Source organism: Schistocerca nitens, chromosome 5, assembly GCF_023898315.1.
Source record: "Schistocerca nitens isolate TAMUIC-IGC-003100 chromosome 5, iqSchNite1.1, whole genome shotgun sequence".
Classification (NCBI taxonomy): Eukaryota; Metazoa; Arthropoda; class Insecta; order Orthoptera; family Acrididae; genus Schistocerca; species Schistocerca nitens.
In genome coordinates this window covers 731,883,462-731,906,986 of record NC_064618.1, presented here as the reverse complement: position 1 = coordinate 731,906,986, position 23,525 = coordinate 731,883,462, and the positions used below count along the sequence as shown (strand labels likewise).

The 23,525-nt window shown below is 43.8% G+C and overlaps 1 protein-coding gene across 4 annotated transcripts in view; it reads left to right on the top strand.

Moving 5' to 3' along the window:
* Positions 1-21,993, top strand: part of LOC126259744 (protein amnionless) — a 139,796-nt gene extending 117,803 nt beyond the window's left edge. For 2 of the 4 annotated variants that reach the window (XM_049956734.1, XM_049956730.1), the window contains exon 8: positions 21,774-21,989. In XM_049956734.1, the coding sequence (XP_049812691.1) occupies positions 21,774-21,902 (129 nt within the window). In that variant the 3' untranslated portion in view covers positions 21,903-21,989. Of the gene's footprint in view, positions 1-7,223; positions 7,438-21,773 lie in introns of those variants that run through there. The other 2 variants (XM_049956733.1, XM_049956732.1) reach the window with 2 other exon arrangements.
* The last annotated feature ends 1,532 nt before the right edge of the window (positions 21,994-23,525 follow it).

Sequence of the window (23,525 nt, the reverse complement as noted above, 5' to 3'; positions counted from 1 at the left end):
CTTCCTATACGATCGACGTTTGCTGCTGTACACCATATGTTTGTATCATCGTATTTATCTCTTTTCAATCGATTATTTTGGAATTCATTCGTAACGAAGCAGAGTAGTTATCTTTATCTTTTTGCATTTAATTCTGTATACGAAATGGATTCTCTGTTCTGATATGCTTTCATTTTATTATTAAATAAATCATGACATAATACGACTTACGAGTACCCTACGTATTTAATTTGCGTAGATTGAGACATACTGTCTCTTTACTGCGCCACGCAGAAGACTGAGGCCCACAACGCGAAGAACGTACGTTCGAAGCTGAGCAACAAATTCTGGACCGCATACAAGTTCTAGAAGCATCTCCCGCCAAGTGGGTGTATCGCACAGTGTCGTTCATCGCACTTTGGAAGAGGAGCGCTAATGACTTTATCACACTAGAAGCGTACAAGCGTTCCAAGAGAAAGATTTCGCTCCGCGACGAGAATTCTCAGAGTTAAAAGTTCAAATGTCTCTGAGCACTATGGGACTTAATATCTGAGGTCATCAGTCCCCTATAACTTAGAACTACTTAAACCTAACTAACCTACGGACATCACACACAGCCATGCCCGAGGCAGGATTCGAACCTGCGACCCTAGCGGTCGCACGGTTCCAGACTGAAGCACCTAGAACCGCTCGTCCACAGCTGCCGGCAATTGTCAGATTGCTTTCTGTCAGAAGGAGCGTAGCATAATTTTGTAAATAAAATATCCATCACAGATGAAGCATGTTTCACTCGCGGCGGAATAACTAATTTCTATAAAATGCGTACGTGGAATATACACAATCCGCCACCCAGTGGTAACAACACATTTTCAGCGCCGCTTTTTCGTAAATATATGGGAAGGTATAACCGATGATTAGTATAATCGATTATTACATTACTGGGTGTTACGTTTTACCTGAACGATTGATTGGCAACAACTACCGAACCTCTCTAGAGGAAACATTATTACCAACTGTATTAGAAGATATTCCGTTGGCCGTACGTCATAAAATGTGGTTCCTCCTCTATGGTGTTCAATCCCACATTATTCAGAGTACGAAGGTTTTTGATTAGACGATTTCCAGGACGATAGATAGCACGTTTTGGTCGACATCGATGTTCAGCACGCAGTCCTGATTTAAATCCACTGGAGTTTTGCTTTTGGGGGAACTTCTTCATCCTCAGCAAGTAAATAATGTGGACCAACTTACACAGGATGCTGCCAGTACCATAAAGGCAAATGTGCATGTGTGCGAACTAGTTTCACGAAACTGGGTTCGTCATAATGAATCATGTATCAAATCGAATGATAGGCATTCTGTAGTATTAGTACAAGAGGAAACAATATAAAAAATGTTCAAATGTGAGAGAAATCTTATGGGACAGAACTGCTAAGGTCATCAGTCCCTAAGCTTACACACTACTTAACGTAAATTATCCTAAGGACAAACACACACACCCATGCAAGAGGGGGGGGGGGGGGACTCGAACCTCCGCCGGGACCAGCCGCACAGTCCATGACTGCAGCGCCTAGACCGCTCGGCTAATCCCACGCGGCAAAACAATATAATGTGGGTTTCATTTTCGTTACGGTACTGTTGTACAAAAGGAAAATAATCTGAATTTACTTTTCGTTATTGTATTGTTGTAAAAAGAGGAAAAAGTTGATTTTAATTAATGCACAACGAATTACGTGCTAATTGGTTGATTTTGTACTATGGGAAACACATTTTATTTGTGTTAGCTTTTCATTGCTACCACAACCTTCTTTATGATAATGTTGTAAAAGAGAAAGCATCTGATTGTACGTAATTCATTGCTTACGTAAAACGAATTACACGTTGTTGGCAACCCAATGACTTGACATTGCTTGTTTAGGTAGTACCCGACCACCGCACCGCGTCGTTATAAACGTTCAGTGTTTACATTGCTGTGATTCGTCCGTTACCTTTCTCTGACCGCCGCGTCGATGTCAGTAATACACAAAGAAGGTCGTGTACGACCAGTTGACAACGTGAATAGAAATGCGTCTATTATCAATCCTACAAATATCTTTCTTTTCGGAATACAAAAATAAAGAACACGGTGTAACGGTATTTCATTACACTTTTTTGTGAAACACACCGAGATGTATCTTCTGTTTAATTTTGGAAGCTATACCGTTTACACCCTGTATAACTTATGACCGCTACGTCAGACAAGTCGCCCAGCCGTAGGCACTTAGCGCTTTCAGTGCGAAGTAATGTACGAGTATAATCTGATCTGTTTCACACTACTGAAGGCTGTGACTCATAACGGGATTTACGGAACACGATGTGTAAATTAATTAATTAATTAATGTTGTAATTCATGCACTGTCGTAGACTAAGTTCATCTTCGACGTTAATGACATGCTGAGATCCGTTGTTTCCTCAACTGTTGTTGACAGCGATATCATTTAGTCCAGTCGTGAAATACGATCACGATATACGTTGACGACAAACGTTTGCAAGAATGGCAAATGAGCAGTTTCAGGCATAGTCTCCATTCGGCCCTTGGTCCGAATACCCGTTGATCAGACGTTTTCGCAACTCGAATGAATCGCCCTCTGTATCCACGACACGGGATGTGTGTAGGCAGTCTTACCTGCGTCAACAGCATTCATCGCGTGGTACATATCATCAACTACACTTTACAGACGTGGCGTCTAGTTGGACGTTACACTCCAGTGCTTTCAGACATAGTGTAATGACGACATGCATACAATGAAAATCAAACAATAACGAGGAATTTCGATATGGACTGCCAGTGAAGCAGATTCTTGCAATATGCAGGTTCGACTGCTTCACCAGGTCACGACGGAAAAGCTCTTTGCTGGGAGGGAAGGGCCACCTGTTCTCAACCTTAAATACTAAATTCAGATGGTTCAAATGGCTCTAAGCACTATCGGACTTAACATCTGAGGTCATCAGAACCCTAGACTTAGATATACTTAAACCGTACTAACATAAGGACATCACACACGCCCATACCCGAGGCAGGATTCGAACCTACGACCGTAGCAGCAGCGCGGTTCCGGACTGAAGCGCCTAGAACCGCTCGGCCACAGCGGCCGGCCCTGGTAAAGGACCAAGTTACATCGCGCGTATAGTATGCTCACACCTCTGCCAGACGACTACGCCTTTTTTAGTGTCTCCTCCAACGCGAGAGGGTAAAAATAGCTCGTTTGGATGTAATCTTCTCCTTTGCAACCGTCTTTCTAACGTAAAACATTCCGATTCCTTACCTTTAACCCTCCGAGTCCCAATAATATAAAGAAAAATTTCATTTTAAAATGTTTCACAAAATTTATGTACATCATCATAGTAAGAAACGATTATTTGAAGGAACTGACAAGAATTAAAAATTGAATTGTTTTAAGGAGTCAGTTTCACTTTGGAACCACTGGGACATACAGTTTTCAACTACTCATCATTTCATGAGATATATTTGAAAACGATTTCTCTGTTTTCCTAGACGCAGTTCCACATCTCGAAACTTCCATGAGCTCATAATGGCTAAAACAACACTGGGACATACATTTTTCAACTACTCATCATTTCATGAGATATATTTGAAAACGATTTCTCTGTGTTCCTAGACATAGTTTCACATCTCGAAACTTCCATGAACTCATAATGGCTAAAACAAATAATAAACGTAAGTAACAAGCAAAAATGAGTCTAAAGTTTAATAAATTTATATTTTTAATTTTTCTAAATCAGTCATAAAAGCACGAGTATAAACACAAAATTCGTTGCAATACCTTGAGATATAGTTTCTTTTTACTGTCAATAATCCACTAAATATGATCACTATAAAAAAAGACATCTCAATATCTCCTACAATCACGTAGCACAATCTCCTCGACGACTGTTGTTTTGAACGCTTTAAGTGACTGCTACAACACACTACATTCATAGGAGTACTTCGGTGTACCACAGGATGTCTCTGCCTCGAAATATCATCGGTAGTTTCATGTGAAAGGCACTGGTACTTTTAAAAAAAATTAATGAAAAGGTGGTTTCAGACAGAGACCACTGCTACTCAAAGGATTAATCCTTATTTTAAATTTAGCCTCGTCAATGCACATTCTTATCAGCCGTATCAGTTACTAAGGTAATCCTGATCCTTCCTATTTCAGATTGAACTGACTTTCATTCAATGATGTTCGACAGGACAGTACTCTCGGCTAACTCCTGAACTAGGCAAAAAGCATTCGTTGCACAAAATGTAGCAGAGTTATGTGTGAGGTTCACACATGTACATTTTGCAGGCGCCCGTAAAAGCGACTCTGAATATTAATCACAGCCTCGAAGTACATTTATGCATTGATGGAATATTTAGTCAATAGTCTATTGCAGTTTTAAAGCAACACAAATATTTATAAACACAAAACCACAGAAGTTGGTTACCTATACGGAATTTAACTTTTACACAGAACGGAATGAAGTACACACCCATGGCAGTCGTTCGTAATATGCATGTTGTTGTTGTGGTCTTCAATCCTGAGACTGGTTTGATGCAGCTCTCCATGCTACTCTATCCTGTGCAAGACTCTTCATCTCCCAGTACCTACTGCAACCTACATCCTTCCGAATCTGCTTAGTGTATTCATCTCTTCGTCTCCCTCTACGATTTTTACCCTCCACGCTGCCCTCCAATACTAAATTGGTGATTCCTTGATGCCTCAGAACATGTCCTACCAACCGATCCCTTCTTCTAGTCAAGTTGTGCCACAAACTCCTCTTCTCCCCAATTCTGTTCAGTACCTCCTCATTAGTTATGTGATCTACCCATCTAATCTTCAGTATTCTTCTGTAGCACCACATTTCGAAAGCTTCTATACTCTTATTGTCCAAACTATTTATCGTCTATGTTTCACTTCGATACATGAGACGTTTGTATTCCTTTTTGCCTGCTTCATTTACTAAATTTTTATATTTTCTCCTTTCATCAATTAAACTCAGTATTTCTTCTGTTACCCAAGGATTTCTTCTAGCCCTCGTCTTTTTACCTACTTGATCCTCCGCTGCCTTCACTACTTCATCCCATTCTTCTTCTACTGTATTTCTTTCCCCCATTCTTGTAAATTGTTTCCTTATGCTCTCCCTGAAACTCTGTACAACCTCTGGTTAAGTCAGTTTAATCGGGTCCCATATCCTTAAATTCCCACCTTTTTGCAGTTTCTTCAGTTTTAATCTACAGTTCACAACCAATAGATTGTGGTCAGAGTCCACATCTGCCCCTAGAAATGTCTTACAATTTAAAACCTGGTTCCTAAATCTCTGTCTTTCCATTATGTAATCTACCTGATACCTTCTAGTATCTCCAGGCTCCTTCCATGTATACAACCTTCTTTCATGATTCTTGAACCAAGTGTTGGCTGTGATTAAGCTATGCTCTGTTCAAAATTCTACCAGGCGGCTTCCTCTGTCATTCCTTACTCCCATTCCATATTCACCTACTACATTTCATCTAAATCTACATCTACATACATACTCCACAATCCATCATATGGTGCGTGATGGAGGGTACCTCGTACCACAACTAGCATCTTCTCTCCCTGTTCCACTCCCAAACAGAACGAGGGAAAAATGACTGCCTATATGCCTCTGTACGAGTCATAATCTCTCTTATCTTATCTTTGTGGTTTTTCCGCGAAATATAAGTTGGCGGCAGTAAAGTTGTACTGCAGTCAGCCTCAAATGCTGGTTCTCTAAATTTCCTCAGTAGCGATTCACGAAAAGGACGCCTCCTTTCCTCCAGACTCTCCCACCCGAGTTCCTGAAGCATTTCCGTAACACTCGCGTGATGATCAAACCTACCAGTAACAAGTCTAGCAGCCCGGCTCTGAATTGCGTCTATGTCCTCCCTCAATCCGACCTGATACGGATCCCAAACGCTCGAGCAGTACTCAAGAATAGGTCGTGTTAGTGTTTTATAAGCAGTCTCCTTTACAGATGAACCACATCTTCCCAAAATTCTACCAATGAACCGAAGACGACTATCCGCCTTCCCCACAATTGCCATTACATGCTTGTCCCACTTCATATCGCTCTGCAATGTTACGCCCAAATATTTAATCGACGTGTCAAGCGCTACACTAGTAATGGAGTATTCAAACATTACCGGATTCTTTTTCCTATTCATCTGCATTAATTTACATTTATCTATATTTAGAGTTAGCTGCCATTCTTCACACCAATCACAAATCCTGTCCAAGTCATCTTGTATCCTCCTACAGTCACTCAACGACGACACCTTCCCGTACACCACAGCATCATCAGCAAATAGCCGCACAATGCTATCCACCCTATCCAAAAGATCATTTATGTAGGTAGAAAACAACAGCGGACCTACCACACTTCCCTGGGGCACTCCAGATGATACCCTCACCTCCGATGAACACTCGCCATCGAGGACAACGCACTGGGTTTTATTACTTAAAAAGTCTTAGAGCCACTCACATACTTGGGAACCAATCCCATATGCTCGTACCTTAGTTGGGAGTCTGCAGTGGGGCACCGAGTCAAACGCTTTCCGGAAGTCAAGGAATATGGCATCCGTCTGATACCCTTCATCCATGGTTCGCAAGATATCATGTGAAAAAAGGGCGAGGTTCGTTCCGCAAGAGCGATGCTTTCTAAAGCCGTGCTGATGCATGGACATCAACTTCTCTGTCTCAAGGAAATTCATTATATTCGAACTGAGAATGTGTTCGAGAATCCTGCAACAAACCGATGTTAAGGATATTGGTGTGTAATTTTGAGGATCCGTCCTTCTACCCTTGTCTCCCTTTTCCTACTATCGAATTCCAGTCACCCATGGCTATTAAAGTTTCGTCTCCCTTCACTATCTGAATAATTTCTTTTATCTCATCATACATTTCATCAATTTCTCCGTCATCTGAAGAGCTAGTTGGCATGTAAACTTGTACTAATGTAGTAGGTGTGGGCTTCGTGTCTATCTTTGCCAGATAGTAATATGCGTATGAATTTAAAGTTATTTTTGCTCGACAACTGTTTCTATGCCGTGTAGAAATTGCTGTATAGGAATACAGAAACAGCTACAACTTGTAAATGATTAGCATGTAGCCAGACGAACACATATTCGTCAGTTGTCCCTGCAGGCTTGACCCATTCCGCGTGGTGAGGTGTATGACGAAGGTGTTGTTACCCGGCAGGAGGAGCGCAAGTCGGCGCTGTCGGCCGCCACGACGTACACGGAGCTGCAGAGCCGCGTCGACACGCAGGACCTGGTCGACGTCGACATCGGGGCCGCCGCCGCCGCCGCCGCCTCCTCGGACGTATGACCGCGAGCCGGCTCCACGTTCTGTACTGTCTCTGCAAACTTGTAATAAAATCAGTTCCTACCTTAACAGTAAAATAAAAAGAGTATTCCACCAGCAGCATTCCTTTATTATACCTGACAGGCTTCATCTACGATTAGCAGCCATTTTCAGATCTAAATATGCAAACCAAACTTGTCCTTACCCTTTCCTCTACTGTGTTTATTACAGTTTCTGTTTCACGGTGTAAGGTTTCGATTTCCTTGGTGGGTGTGGTTCACTGCGCACAAATTGTACACGGTTTTCCGTGTATTTCTCCCACAAGACACACGTGTATAACAACCATGTTTACGCGGAAAAGTTAACACATCTCTTCGTTGAATCACACCCTTCAAGTCACAGAATTTCGCCAGGAACGTAAAAAAACTACACAGACATATACGACGGGTGTTTGAAAAGTCCGTGCAAAAATAAAAACTATTTACGTGTTTGGGGTAAACTTCTTTTATTTTTCGACATAGTCTCCTTTCAGACTTGTACACTTCGTCCAACGCTGTTCTAATTTGTTGATCCCTTCCGAATAATAGGAATTGTCCAAGTCCGCAAAATATCTGTTAGTTGCTGCATACCTATTAGTTGCTGCAATCACCTCCTCGTTTGAATAAAATCTTTGTTCTGCCAGCCATTTCTTCAAATTGGGGAACAAATAGTAGTCCGAGGGAGCCAAGTCTGGAGAATAGGGGGGGGGGGGATGTGAAACGAGTTGTAATCCTATTTCCATTAATTTTGTTACCACAAGTGCTGAGGTGTGTGCTAGTGCATTGACGTGATGGAAAAGGACTTTCTTGCGGTCCAGACGCCGGCGTTTTTCTTGCAGCTCGGTTTTCAAACGGTCCAATAACGATGAATAATATACACCTGTAATAGTTTTACCCTTTTCCAGATAGTCGCTGAGGATTATCCCTTGCGAATCCCAAAAGACAGTCGCCATAACCTTTCTCGCCGAAGGACTGGTCTTCGCCTTTTTTGGTGCAGATTCTTCCTTGGTGACCCATTGTTCAGATGGTTGTTTCGTCTCAGGAGTATAGTAATGTATCCATGTTTCATCCACAGTGACGAAACGATGCTTAAAGTCCTGCGGATTCTTCCTGAACAGCTGCAAACCGTCCTTGCAACACTTCACACGATTCCGTTTTTTGTCAAGCGTGAGCAATCGCGGAACCCATGTTGCGGATAGCTATCTCATGTCCAAATTTTTATGCAAACTACACTCCTGGAAATGGAAAAAAGAACACATTGACACCGGCGTGTCAGACCCACCATACTTGCTCCGGACACTGCGAGAGGGCTGTACAAGCAATGAGCAATGATCACACGCACGGCACAGCGGACACACCAGGAACCGCGGTGTTGGCCGTCGAATGGCGCTAGCTGCGCAGCATTTGTGCACCGCCGCCGTTAGTGTCAGCCAGTTTGCTGTGGCATACGGAGCTCCATCGCAGTCTTTAACACTGGTAGCATGCCGCGACAGCGTGGACGTGAACCGTATGTGCAGTTGACGGACTTTGAGCGAGGGCGTATAGTGGGCATGCGGGAGGCCGGGTGGACGTACCGCCGAATTGCTCAACACGTGGGGCGTGAGGTCTCCACAGTACATCGATGTTGTCGCCAGTGGTCGGCGGAAGGTGCACGTGCCCGTCGACCTGGGACCGGACCGCAGCGACGCAGGGATGCACGCCAAGACCGTAGGATCCTACGCAGTGCCGTAGGGGACCGCACCGCCACTTCCCAGCAAATTAGGGACACTGTTGCTCCTGAGGTATCGGCGAGGACCATTCGCAACCGTCTCCATGAAGCTGGGCTACGGTCCCGCACACCGTTAGGCCGTCTTCCGCTCACGCCCCAACATCGTGCAGCCCGCCTCCAGTGGTGTCGCGACAGGCGTGAATGGAGGGACGAATGGAGACGTGTCGTCTTCAGCGATGAGAGTCGCTTCTGCCTTGGTGCCAATGATGGTCGTATGCGTGTTTGGCGCCGTGCAGGTGAGCGCCACAATCAGGACTGCATACGACCGAGGCACACAGGGCCAACACCCGGCATCATGGTGTGGGGAGCGATCTCCTACACTGGCCGTACACCACTGGTGATCGTCGAGGGGACACTGAATAGTGCACGGTACATCCAAACCGTCATCGAACCCATCGTTCTACCATTCCTAGACCGGCAAGGGAACTTGCTGTTCCAACAGGACAATGCACGTCCGCATGTATCCCGTGCCACCCAACGTGCTCTAGAAGGTGTAAGTCAACTACCCTGGCCAGCAAGATCTCCGGATCTGTCCCCCATTGAGCATGTTTGGGACTGGATGAAGCGTCGTCTCACGCGGTCTGCACGTCCAGCACGAACGCTGGTCCAACTGAGGCTCCAGGTGGAAATGGCATGGCAAGCCGTTCCACAGGACTACATCCAGCATCTCTACGATCGTCTCCATGGGAGAATAGCAGCCTCCATTGCTGCGAAAGGTGGATATACACTGTACTAGTGCCGACATTGTGCATGCTCTGTTGCCTGTGTCTATGTGACTGTGGTTCTGTCAGTGTGATCATGTGATGTATCTGACCCCAGGAATGTGTCAATAAAGTTTCCCCTTCCTGGGACAATGAATTCACGGTGTTCTTATTTCAATTTCCAGGAGTGTAGAATAGTCGCGCGTGAAGATTGCGTTTTTGCCACTGCTAACGATTTCACACCTCTGTAGTCCTTGAGATTCCAAGACGTCAGAAACGCATTGAGAAAACCTGATGCAACTTTGAAATGTTGATACATCGTTCTGCGAGGATTAAGAACACCGCTCTTACTTTTTCTGATATCTTATGCACTCACATTTCTATGTTACGCGACAAGTGTCAAGAGTGACTATCGTTTGCAGCACACTCAGCAACTAGACCGGCTGGTGGTATTGGCGGCTAATGATACATCTCACGTCTCGGGAGCTACAACGTTGACAAAGCTACTCGCTAACGAAACTCGTTCAAGGATGCGCGGAGAATGATACATGCAGTGGAGACTATAATCGAGACGTTCACACAGATGTTTAATTACTTTACAATCTAGAGGATTCTCAGGCCAGAGAAGTCTGTACAGTGTTTTTCCAATTATTTGAAGACTCTTCTAGCAGTGAGGCAAAGCGCCCTTTCCCCTAAAAAAGCAACAGTCGTTGCAATCGAAAGGGATCGCCCAGAACGGATTCATAACCAGATCTCGTTCTACGTAGGTTTAGGCGGCGGGTTTTTCGGAACATATCGCTACCGAACGTCTTGTGTTCTATCGACAATTGTTGCTGAGTGTTCATCAACATTTCTCGGTGGACATTCGATGTCCATCCGTCCGATACGGTAACTAGTACGACTCTTTAGAGACGAACATCCCCAATTCTCGTTCTATTTGCGAATCTATCGTTGCAGGAACGACTATTGCTAAGACTTTGTATGAGCTCAATTATCTCTGATTTTTCCGCCATGGTCGTTTTGCGTAATGTATGTAGGAGGAAACAAGATATTGCCTAAATCGTCTTGGAACGTCTCCTCTCAGATTTTCAGTAGTAAATCTATCCGTAATGGACTAGGTCTCTCTTATAGCGTTTTTTACTTAAGTTTCATGACCATTTCCGTGACATTCCCGCGCTTACTAAACGAACCCTTACGAAACGTTCCATTCTCCATTGAATCTTGTCTCCATTATTATTACTACCTGGTAAGGATCTCCCACATGTTGCAAACGCGAATGACTCGTCTTGCCAGTCGCTTGGAGCGCTTCTGTACTCTATCAATCTACAATAAACTGGCGCTAGAAAGGGAACAAGTTCTTTCGCATAATATTATTTAAAATACTACAGATAGTCCATAAATTCAGTAGCCTTTCCCCTTTTGAGCGGTTTTAGCTGATTTTCTTCTCTTTGGCTACTTGTTTCAGTATGTGTCATGTGACCCGACAGGAAGGAGGAACCTTAGCACTATCTTCCTAAGGTAAACAGTGTCTTATGGCAGAATTCACCATGTCAGCCTTCTCTACGTCGGCTTCCATTTTGGTGCTAGTATGGGCACTGATGCTTTTCCGTTGCTACACCGATGTTCACTTGAGGACAACTACCGATCTTCTTCAGAGTCCCATCCAAGAAGTTGGCTGAACTGTTTTTCAACACACTAGTTTGGTTCTACTTATTTTACTAGGCCCGTAGCATGCCGGTTCACTCAGAACTATCCCATGGTATGTCCGCCCCTGGTAGCTGAGTGGTCAGCGCGACGGAGTGTCATGCCTAATGGCCCGGGTTCGATTTCCGGCTGGGTCGGAGGTTTTCTCCGCTCAGGGACTGGGTGTTGTGTTTTCCTTATCATCATCATTTCATCCCTACTGACACGCAAGTCGCCGAGGTGCCGTCAACTCGAATGACTTGCACCATGCGACCGGGCTACCCGACGGGAGGCCCTAGCCACACGGCATTTACATTTTATCCCATGGTATAATCTTCTGAGGCAATGTAGTTAAGGTCAAGAAAGAACTTGTTCTACAGATGAGTGGAGTAAGTTCATAACCCGAAGCCTCTTCGGGAACGTTGGAATCGTTACATTTACGTGCCAATATATTGTCCCTCTAATTGTATTTGTGCAATATCATAAGAGTACATTTAAGATGAACTGTGAAATTCAAAACCACAATATTATAAGTAAAAATAATTTGCACATACTCTGAGCTGTGCGCGGCTCGTGTTCGTGCAGTTTATTGCTTGACATCTTGACTTTGCCGTACTGCCGTTCCGTTTCTTATTCCATTTACTGGCGTCACTAAGTTGCTGGCTTGCCTTCCCGTGAGTGGCAGCAGCAGCGCTTATCGATAAGGGCACTGTCATACTATCTTTGGAGCGACCGCTAGTATTTCCGGGTCGTCATGTGTCGGGAGTTCATTCGGGACGGAGCAACAGTGAGGTCCCGACAGCCATGACTCGCCCGACCGTTGCTGACATACGATTTAAGTGGGGACGACCTTGGTTGGTCGTTCGGTCGGTCGTCTCATCGGACGACTTATATTTGGTCGCCGACCACTTCTGGGTTCTCCATGTGTGTCGACTTGTGATTCGCCCCTGTTGTTCCACAGTCACTGGCAGTAGATCGGTTGCGACAGAACAACGAGGAAGTCTCCGCGGGTTGGGACCGCTGGCAGAGTGGACGCGAGGTCGGATTGTGAGGCGCTAACTGTGAGAGCTATAAAGTTCGTTGCTCACCGAACCTGGACGCTGAAGTTGGATGATCAGTTAACCTGCTACGAAATCTCAACTGCTGTGACATCTCTTCGTTCATTGCCAGTTGTTGCTTCCTGGGCGATTCCAGCTAGCAGCAATGTATGGTGTGTTGGAGTCAGCGAAATTTTGCAGCCGTCTTACTGTCTGGTCTTTAACTGTTAAATTGGTTTGTTACTTATCGCCGGCCGGGGTGGCCGAGCGGTTCTAGGCGCTACAGTCTGGGACCGCGAGACCGCTACAGTCGCAGGTTCGAAACCTGCCTCTGGCATGGATGTAGATGATGTCCTTAGGTTAGGTAGGTTTAATTAGTTCTAAGTTATAGGGGACTGATGACCTCAGAAGTTAAGTCCCATAGTGCTCAGAGCCATTTGAACCATTTTTTGTTACTTATCAGTGAAGTGCACCAGCCGGCCGAAGTGGCCGTGCGGTTAAAGGCGCTGCAGTCTGGAACCGCAAGACCACTACGGTCGCAGGTTCGAATCCTGCCTCGGGCATGGATGTTTGTGATGTCCTTAGGTTAGTTAGGTTTAACTAGTTCTAAGTTCTAGGGGACTAATGACCTCAGCAGTTGAGTCCCATAGTGCTCAGAGCCATTTTTTGAAGTGCACCAGCAGTATCTTCTGCCTTGTGGCCGTTAACGCCCCAGTCACCTGCCTTGGTCGTTAGCGTAGTTTTCCGGCAGTCTGTTTCTCCTCGCCGTGTTGATGCTGTCCGGCACGGTGTGTAGTTCGACAGCCTTTTAGTTGTTTGTTCATATTTTTTTCTTAGAGTGGTTATTGTGCCTTGGCTGTTTTTAGAAGCCAATTTTGAAGACATAGTGCTGCTGGTATCTTCGTCCTCGGCTGATACTTTCCGTTGTCGTGCCGTTGGTCGGGCGGAACGAAATTGATTAGGTTGTTGGTCGGTCCTTCAGCCGTCCCTGGGTCGGTTTGCCATCCGATTATTTAACGTTACTCTTGGCTGCCTGTCACATCTCACCTTACGTTAGAGCTACCTCCTCAGGCCGACCCTTGGGACACTTCTGGGCACCACTGTTCTGTTGGCTTTACATTGTGATTTTCAATTTAGTCTGAAGTACCGTGCGAGGCCTTCAGCTGTCTATTAATTTAGTTTGTTTTAATTTTAAATAAGGCCTTCAGCCGACTTAAATTAAAAATTTGAAGACTGATTTGTTTAATAGATTTTGCAACCACATCTAACACTCAGAATGGTGTTTTATAATCTGGTGCAAATATCTATATCAGCTTGCCAGTCGAATTAGGCAGGAAAGTGAAAATCCTCGGATATTTAAAAACGAATAAAAGAATACTTTCGAGCTAATTGGGTAGGGATTTTGATACAGTTTTCACAATTTTCACTAACAGACTGATTCACGAGGATGGTTTGTATATGCAGGGTGTAAACGGTAGAACACAAGTAATTGATTTAGAAAGGCTAATACCATGTTTGTCCATTTCCTACGGTTGTCCCAGAAACAAAACAGTTCACTTTGGGACAATATTTTCGGATAAGTAGTCCCTGCACAGTGCACCCAGATTAAATTGACTTCTGCACAGCAGACCAGGAGAATTCATTACAAAGGACCAAAACACAACGGGGTCTTGCTCCATCTCCTCTACCAAAAAGAGGTGCACTTACGTAAGCAATCGGTTCGTGTTATTTACCGCTGCCTGTACTGATATCACGAACGTGAGACGCAAACACACAGACAACTAAGGCATGCGTGCTTGAGTCATTGTTAACATGCCTGTCGTTGACAGTCGTCGAGTTACCTGTGCAAACATTCTTGCAATTCTGTTAAACGTTATGATGAAAGGGAAACTTACTATCGCTAAACTATGCGATATTCACTTAATTTACGGCGAGGCAAAAGGTGTTGTAAGAGTAGCTCTACGAATTTATCGAGAACGTTTTCCACAACGAAGACTTCCTATACGATCGACGTTTGCTGCTGTACACCATATGTTTGTATCATCGTATTTATCTCTTTTCAATCGATTATTTTGGAATTCATTCGTAACGAAGCAGAGTAGTTATCTTTATCTTTTTGCATTTAATTCTGTATACGAAATGGATTCTCTGTTCTGATATGCTTTCATTTTATTATTAAATAAATCATGACATAATACGACTTACGAGTACCCTACGTATTTAATTTGCGTAGATTGAGACATACTGTCTCTTTACTGCGCCACGCAGAAGACTGAGGCCCACAACGCGAAGAACGTACGTTCGAAGCTGAGCAACAAATTCTGGACCGCATACAAGTTCTAGAAGCATCTCCCGCCAAGTGGGTGTATCGCACAGTGTCGTTCATCGCACTTTGGAAGAGGAGCGCTAATGACTTTATCACACTAGAAGCGTACAAGCGTTCCAAGAGAAAGATTTCGCTCCGCGACGAGAATTCTCAGAGTTAAAAGTTCAAATGTCTCTGAGCACTATGGGACTTAATATCTGAGGTCATCAGTCCCCTATAACTTAGAACTACTTAAACCTAACTAACCTACGGACATCACACACAGCCATGCCCGAGGCAGGATTCGAACCTGCGACCCTAGCGGTCGCACGGTTCCAGACTGAAGCACCTAGAACCGCTCGTCCACAGCTGCCGGCAATTGTCAGATTGCTTTCTGTCAGAAGGAGCGTAGCATAATTTTGTAAATAAAATATCCATCACAGATGAAGCATGTTTCACTCGCGGCGGAATAACTAATTTCTATAAAATGCGTACGTGGAATATACACAATCCGCCACCCAGTGGTAACAACACATTTTCAGCGCCGCTTTTTCGTAAATATATGGGAAGGTATAACCGATGATTAGTATAATCGATTATTACATTACTGGGTGTTACGTTTTACCTGAACGATTGATTGGCAACAACTACCGAACCTCTCTAGAGGAAACATTATTACCAACTGTATTAGAAGATATTCCGTTGGCCGTACGTCATAAAATGTGGTTCCTCCTCTATGGTGTTCAATCCCACATTATTCAGAGTACGAAGGTTTTTGATTAGACGATTTCCAGGACGATAGATAGCACGTTTTGGTCGACATCGATGTTCAGCACGCAGTCCTGATTTAAATCCACTGGAGTTTTGCTTTTGGGGGAACTTCTTCATCCTCAGCAAGTAAATAATGTGGACCAACTTACACAGGATGCTGCCAGTACCATAAAGGCAAATGTGCATGTGTGCGAACTAGTTTCACGAAACTGGGTTCGTCATAATGAATCATGTATCAAATCGAATGATAGGCATTCTGTAGTATTAGTACAAGAGGAAACAATATAAAAAATGTTCAAATGTGAGAGAAATCTTATGGGACAGAACTGCTAAGGTCATCAGTCCCTAAGCTTACACACTACTTAACGTAAATTATCCTAAGGACAAACACACACACCCATGCAAGAGGGGGGGGGGGGGGACTCGAACCTCCGCCGGGACCAGCCGCACAGTCCATGACTGCAGCGCCTAGACCGCTCGGCTAATCCCACGCGGCAAAACAATATAATGTGGGTTTCATTTTCGTTACGGTACTGTTGTACAAAAGGAAAATAATCTGAATTTACTTTTCGTTATTGTATTGTTGTAAAAAGAGGAAAAAGTTGATTTTAATTAATGCACAACGAATTACGTGCTAATTGGTTGATTTTGTACTATGGGAAACACATTTTATTTGTGTTAGCTTTTCATTGCTACCACAACCTTCTTTATGATAATGTTGTAAAAGAGAAAGCATCTGATTGTACGTAATTCATTGCTTACGTAAAACGAATTACACGTTGTTGGCAACCCAATGACTTGACATTGCTTGTTTAGGTAGTACCCGACCACCGCACCGCGTCGTTATAAACGTTCAGTGTTTACATTGCTGTGATTCGTCCGTTACCTTTCTCTGACCGCCGCGTCGATGTCAGTAATACACAAAGAAGGTCGTGTACGACCAGTTGACAACGTGAATAGAAATGCGTCTATTATCAATCCTACAAATATCTTTCTTTTCGGAATACAAAAATAAAGAACACGGTGTAACGGTATTTCATTACACTTTTTTGTGAAACACACCGAGATGTATCTTCTGTTTAATTTTGGAAGCTATACCGTTTACACCCTGTATAACTTATGACCGCTACGTCAGACAAGTCGCCCAGCCGTAGGCACTTAGCGCTTTCAGTGCGAAGTAATGTACGAGTATAATCTGATCTGTTTCACACTACTGAAGGCTGTGACTCATAACGGGATTTACGGAACACGATGTGTAAATTAATTAATTAATTAATGTTGTAATTCATGCACTGTCGTAGACTAAGTTCATCTTCGACGTTAATGACATGCTGAGATCCGTTGTTTCCTCAACTGTTGTTGACAGCGATATCATTTAGTCCAGTCGTGAAATACGATCACGATATACGTTGACGACAAACGTTTGCAAGAATGGCAAATGAGCAGTTTCAGGCATAGTCTCCATTCGGCCCTTGGTCCGAATACCCGTTGATCAGACGTTTTCGCAACTCGAATGAATCGCCCTCTGTATCCACGACACGGGATGTGTGTAGGCAGTCTTACCTGCGTCAACAGCATTCATCGCGTGGTACATATCATCAACTACACTTTACAGACGTGGCGTCTAGTTGGACGTTACACTCCAGTGCTTTCAGACATAGTGTAATGACGACATGCATACAATGAAAATCAAACAATAACGAGGAATTTCGATATGGACTGCCAGTGAAGCAGATTCTTGCAATATGCAGGTTCGACTGCTTCACCAGGTCACGACGGAAAAGCTCTTTGCTGGGAGGGAAGGGCCACCTGTTCTCAACCTTAAATACTAAATTCAGATGGTTCAAATGGCTCTAAGCACTATCGGACTTAACATCTGAGGTCATCAGAACCCTAGACTTAGATATACTTAAACCGTACTAACATAAGGACATCACACACGCCCATACCCGAGGCAGGATTCGAACCTACGACCGTAGCAGCAGCGCGGTTCCGGACTGAAGCGCCTAGAACCGCTCGGCCACAGCGGCCGGCCCTGGTAAAGGACCAAGTTACATCGCGCGTATAGTATGCTCACACCTCTGCCAGACGACTACGCCTTTTTTAGTGTCTCCTCCAACGCGAGAGGGTAAAAATAGCTCGTTTGGATGTAATCTTCTCCTTTGCAACCGTCTTTCTAACGTAAAACATTCCGATTCCTTACCTTTAACCCTCCGAGTCCCAATAATATAAAGAAAAATTTCATTTTAAAATGTTTCACAAAATTTATGTACATCATCATAGTAAGAAACGATTATTTGAAGGAACTGACAAGAATTAAAAATTGAATTGTTTTAAGGAGTCAGTTTCACTTTGGAACCACTGGGACATACAGTTTTCAACTACTCATCATTTCATGAGATATATTTGAAAACGATTTCTCTGTTTTCCTAGACGCAGTTCCACATCTCGAAACTTCCATGAGCTCATAATGGCTAAAACAACACTGGGACATACATTTTTCAACTACTCATCATTTCATGAGATATATTTGAAAACGATTTCTCTGTGTTCCTAGACATAGTTTCACATCTCGAAACTTCCATGAACTCATAATGGCTAAAACAAATAATAAACGTAAGTAACAAGCAAAAATGAGTCTAAAGTTTAATAAATTTATATTTTTAATTTTTCTAAATCAGTCATAAAAGCACGAGTATAAACACAAAATTCGTTGCAATACCTTGAGATATAGTTTCTTTTTACTGTCAATAATCCACTAAATATGATCACTATAAAAAAAGACATCTCAATATCTCCTACAATCACGTAGCACAATCTCCTCGACGACTGTTGTTTTGAACGCTTTAAGTGACTGCTACAACACACTACATTCATAGGAGTACTTCGGTGTACCACAGGATGTCTCTGCCTCGAAATATCATCGGTAGTTTCATGTGAAAGGCACTGGTACTTTTAAAAAAAATTAATGAAAAGGTGGTTTCAGACAGAGACCACTGCTACTCAAAGGATTAATCCTTATTTTAAATTTAGCCTCGTCAATGCACATTCTTATCAGCCGTATCAGTTACTAAGGTAATCCTGATCCTTCCTATTTCAGATTGAACTGACTTTCATTCAATGATGTTCGACAGGACAGTACTCTCGGCTAACTCCTGAACTAGGCAAAAAGCATTCGTTGCACAAAATGTAGCAGAGTTATGTGTGAGGTTCACACATGTACATTTTGCAGGCGCCCGTAAAAGCGACTCTGAATATTAATCACAGCCTCGAAGTACATTTATGCATTGATGGAATATTTAGTCAATAGTCTATTGCAGTTTTAAAGCAACACAAATATTTATAAACACAAAACCACAGAAGTTGGTTACCTATACGGAATTTAACTTTTACACAGAACGGAATGAAGTACACACCCATGGCAGTCGTTCGTAATATGCATGTTGTTGTTGTGGTCTTCAATCCTGAGACTGGTTTGATGCAGCTCTCCATGCTACTCTATCCTGTGCAAGACTCTTCATCTCCCAGTACCTACTGCAACCTACATCCTTCCGAATCTGCTTAGTGTATTCATCTCTTCGTCTCCCTCTACGATTTTTACCCTCCACGCTGCCCTCCAATACTAAATTGGTGATTCCTTGATGCCTCAGAACATGTCCTACCAACCGATCCCTTCTTCTAGTCAAGTTGTGCCACAAACTCCTCTTCTCCCCAATTCTGTTCAGTACCTCCTCATTAGTTATGTGATCTACCCATCTAATCTTCAGTATTCTTCTGTAGCACCACATTTCGAAAGCTTCTATACTCTTATTGTCCAAACTATTTATCGTCTATGTTTCACTTCGATACATGAGACGTTTGTATTCCTTTTTGCCTGCTTCATTTACTAAATTTTTATATTTTCTCCTTTCATCAATTAAACTCAGTATTTCTTCTGTTACCCAAGGATTTCTTCTAGCCCTCGTCTTTTTACCTACTTGATCCTCCGCTGCCTTCACTACTTCATCCCATTCTTCTTCTACTGTATTTCTTTCCCCCATTCTTGTAAATTGTTTCCTTATGCTCTCCCTGAAACTCTGTACAACCTCTGGTTAAGTCAGTTTAATCGGGTCCCATATCCTTAAATTCCCACCTTTTTGCAGTTTCTTCAGTTTTAATCTACAGTTCACAACCAATAGATTGTGGTCAGAGTCCACATCTGCCCCTAGAAATGTCTTACAATTTAAAACCTGGTTCCTAAATCTCTGTCTTTCCATTATGTAATCTACCTGATACCTTCTAGTATCTCCAGGCTCCTTCCATGTATACAACCTTCTTTCATGATTCTTGAACCAAGTGTTGGCTGTGATTAAGCTATGCTCTGTTCAAAATTCTACCAGGCGGCTTCCTCTGTCATTCCTTACTCCCATTCCATATTCACCTACTACATTTCATCTAAATCTACATCTACATACATACTCCGCAATCCATCATATGGTGCGTGATGGAGGGTACCTCGTACCACAACTAGCATCTTCTCTCCCTGTTCCACTCCCAAACAGAACGAGGGAAAAATGACTGCCTATATGCCTCTGTACGAGTCATAATCTCTCTTATCTTATCTTTGTGGTTTTTCCGCGAAATATAAGTTGGCGGCAGTAAAGTTGTACTGCAGTCAGCCTCAAATGCTGGTTCTCTAAATTTCCTCAGTAGCGATTCACGAAAAGGACGCCTCCTTTCCTCCAGACTCTCCCACCCGAGTTCCTGAAGCATTTCCGTAACACTCGCGTGATGATCAAACCTACCAGTAACAAGTCTAGCAGCCCGGCTCTGAATTGCGTCTATGTCCTCCCTCAATCCGACCTGATACGGATCCCAAACGCTCGAGCAGTACTCAAGAATAGGTCGTGTTAGTGTTTTATAAGCAGTCTCCTTTACAGATGAACCACATCTTCCCAAAATTCTACCAATGAACCGAAGACGACTATCCGCCTTCCCCACAATTGCCATTACATGCTTGTCCCACTTCATATCGCTCTGCAATGTTACGCCCAAATATTTAATCGACGTGTCAAGCGCTACACTAGTAATGGAGTATTCAAACATTACCGGATTCTTTTTCCTATTCATCTGCATTAATTTACATTTATCTATATTTAGAGTTAGCTGCCATTCTTCACACCAATCACAAATCCTGTCCAAGTCATCTTGTATCCTCCTACAGTCACTCAACGACGACACCTTCCCGTACACCACAGCATCATCAGCAAATAGCCGCACAATGCTATCCACCCTATCCAAAAGATCATTTATGTAGGTAGAAAACAACAGCGGACCTACCACACTTCCCTGGGGCACTCCAGATGATACCCTCACCTCCGATGAACACTCGCCATCGAGGACAACGCACTGGGTTTTATTACTTAAAAAGTCTTAGAGCCACTCACATACTTGGGAACCAATCCCATATGCTCGTACCTTAGTTGGGAGTCTGCAGTGGGGCACCGAGTCAAACGCTTTCCGGAAGTCAAGGAATATGGCATCCGTCTGATACCCTTCATCCATGGTTCGCAAGATATCATGTGAAAAAAGGGCGAGGTTCGTTCCGCAAGAGCGATGCTTTCTAAAGCCGTGCTGATGCATGGACATCAACTTCTCTGTCTCAAGGAAATTCATTATATTCGAACTGAGAATGTGTTCGAGAATCCTGCAACAAACCGATGTTAAGGATATTGGTGTGTAATTTTGAGGATCCGTCCTTCTACCCTTGTCTCCCTTTTCCTACTATCGAATTCCAGTCACCCATGGCTATTAAAGTTTCGTCTCCCTTCACTATCTGAATAATTTCTTTTATCTCATCATACATTTCATCAATTTCTCCGTCATCTGAAGAGCTAGTTGGCATGTAAACTTGTACTAATGTAGTAGGTGTGGGCTTCGTGTCTATCTTTGCCAGATAGTAATATGCGTATGAATTTAAAGTTATTTTTGCTCGACAACTGTTTCTATGCCGTGTAGAAATTGCTGTATAGGAATACAGAAACAGCTACAACTTGTAAATGATTAGCATGTAGCCAGACGAACACATATTCGTCAGTTGTCCCTGCAGGCTTGACCCATTCCGCGTGGTGAGGTGTATGACGAAGGTGTTGTTACCCGGCAGGAGGAGCGCAAGTCGGCGCTGTCGGCCGCCACGACGTACACGGAGCTGCAGAGCCGCGTCGACACGCAGGACCTGGTCGACGTCGACATCGGGGCCGCCGCCGCCGCCGCCGCCTCCTCGGACGTATGACCGCGAGCCGGCTCCACGTTCTGTACTGTCTCTGCAAACTTGTAATAAAATCAGTTCCTACCTTAACAGTAAAATAAAAAGAGTATTCCACCAGCAGCATTCCTTTATTATACCTGACAGGCTTCATCTACGATTAGCAGCCATTTTCAGATCTAAATATGCAAACCAAACTTGTCCTTACCCTTTCCTCTACTGTGTTTATTACAGTTTCTGTTTCACGGTGTAAGGTTTCGATTTCCTTGGTGGGTGTGGTTCACTGCGCACAAATTGTACACGGTTTTCCGTGTATTTCTCCCACAAGACACACGTGTATAACAACCATGTTTACGCGGAAAAGTTAACACATCTCTTCGTTGAACCACACCCTTCAAGTCACAGAATTTCGCCAGGAACGTAAAAAAACTACACAGACATATACGACGGGTGTTTGAAAAGTCCGTGCAAAAATAAAAACTATTTACGTGTTTGGGGTAAACTTCTTTTATTTTTCGACATAGTCTCCTTTCAGACTTGTACACTTCGTCCAACGCTGTTCTAATTTGTTGATCCCTTCCGAATAATAGGAATTGTCCAAGTCCGCAAAATATCTGTTAGTTGCTGCATACCTATTAGTTGCTGCAATCACCTCCTCGTTTGAATAAAATCTTTGTTCTGCCAGCCATTTCTTCAAATTGGGGAACAAATAGTAGTCCGAGGGAGCCAAGTCTGGAGAATAGGGGGGGGGGGGGGGATGTGAAACGAGTTGTAATCCTATTTCCATTAATTTTGTTACCACAAGTGCTGAGGTGTGTGCTAGTGCATTGACGTGATGGAAAAGGACTTTCTTGCGGTCCAGACGCCGGCGTTTTTCTTGCAGCTCGGTTTTCAAACGGTCCAATAACGATGAATAATATACACCTGTAATAGTTTTACCCTTTTCCAGATAGTCGCTGAGGATTATCCCTTGCGAATCCCAAAAGACAGTCGCCATAACCTTTCTCGCCGAAGGACTGGTCTTCGCCTTTTTTGGTGCAGATTCTTCCTTGGTGACCCATTGTTCAGATGGTTGTTTCGTCTCAGGAGTATAGTAATGTATCCATGTTTCATCCACAGTGACGAAACGATGCTTAAAGTCCTGCGGATTCTTCCTGAACAGCTGCAAACCGTCCTTGCAACACTTCACACGATTCCGTTTTTTGTCAAGCGTGAGCAATCGCGGAACCCATGTTGCGGATAGCTATCTCATGTCCAAATTTTTATGCAAACTACACTCCTGGAAATGGAAAAAAGAACACATTGACACCGGCGTGTCAGACCCACCATACTTGCTCCGGACACTGCGAGAGGGCTGTACAAGCAATGATCACACGCACGGCACAGCGGACACACCAGGAACCGCGGTGTTGGCCGTCGAATGGCGCTAGCTGCGCAGCATTTGTGCACCGCCGCCGTTAGTGTCAGCCAGTTTGCTGTGGCATACGGAGCTCCATCGCAGTCTTTAACACTGGTAGCATGCCGCGACAGCGTGGACGTGAACCGTATGTGCAGTTGACGGACTTTGAGCGAGGGCGTATAGTGGGCATGCGGGAGGCCGGGTGGACGTACCGCCGAATTGCTCAACACGTGGGGCGTGAGGTCTCCACA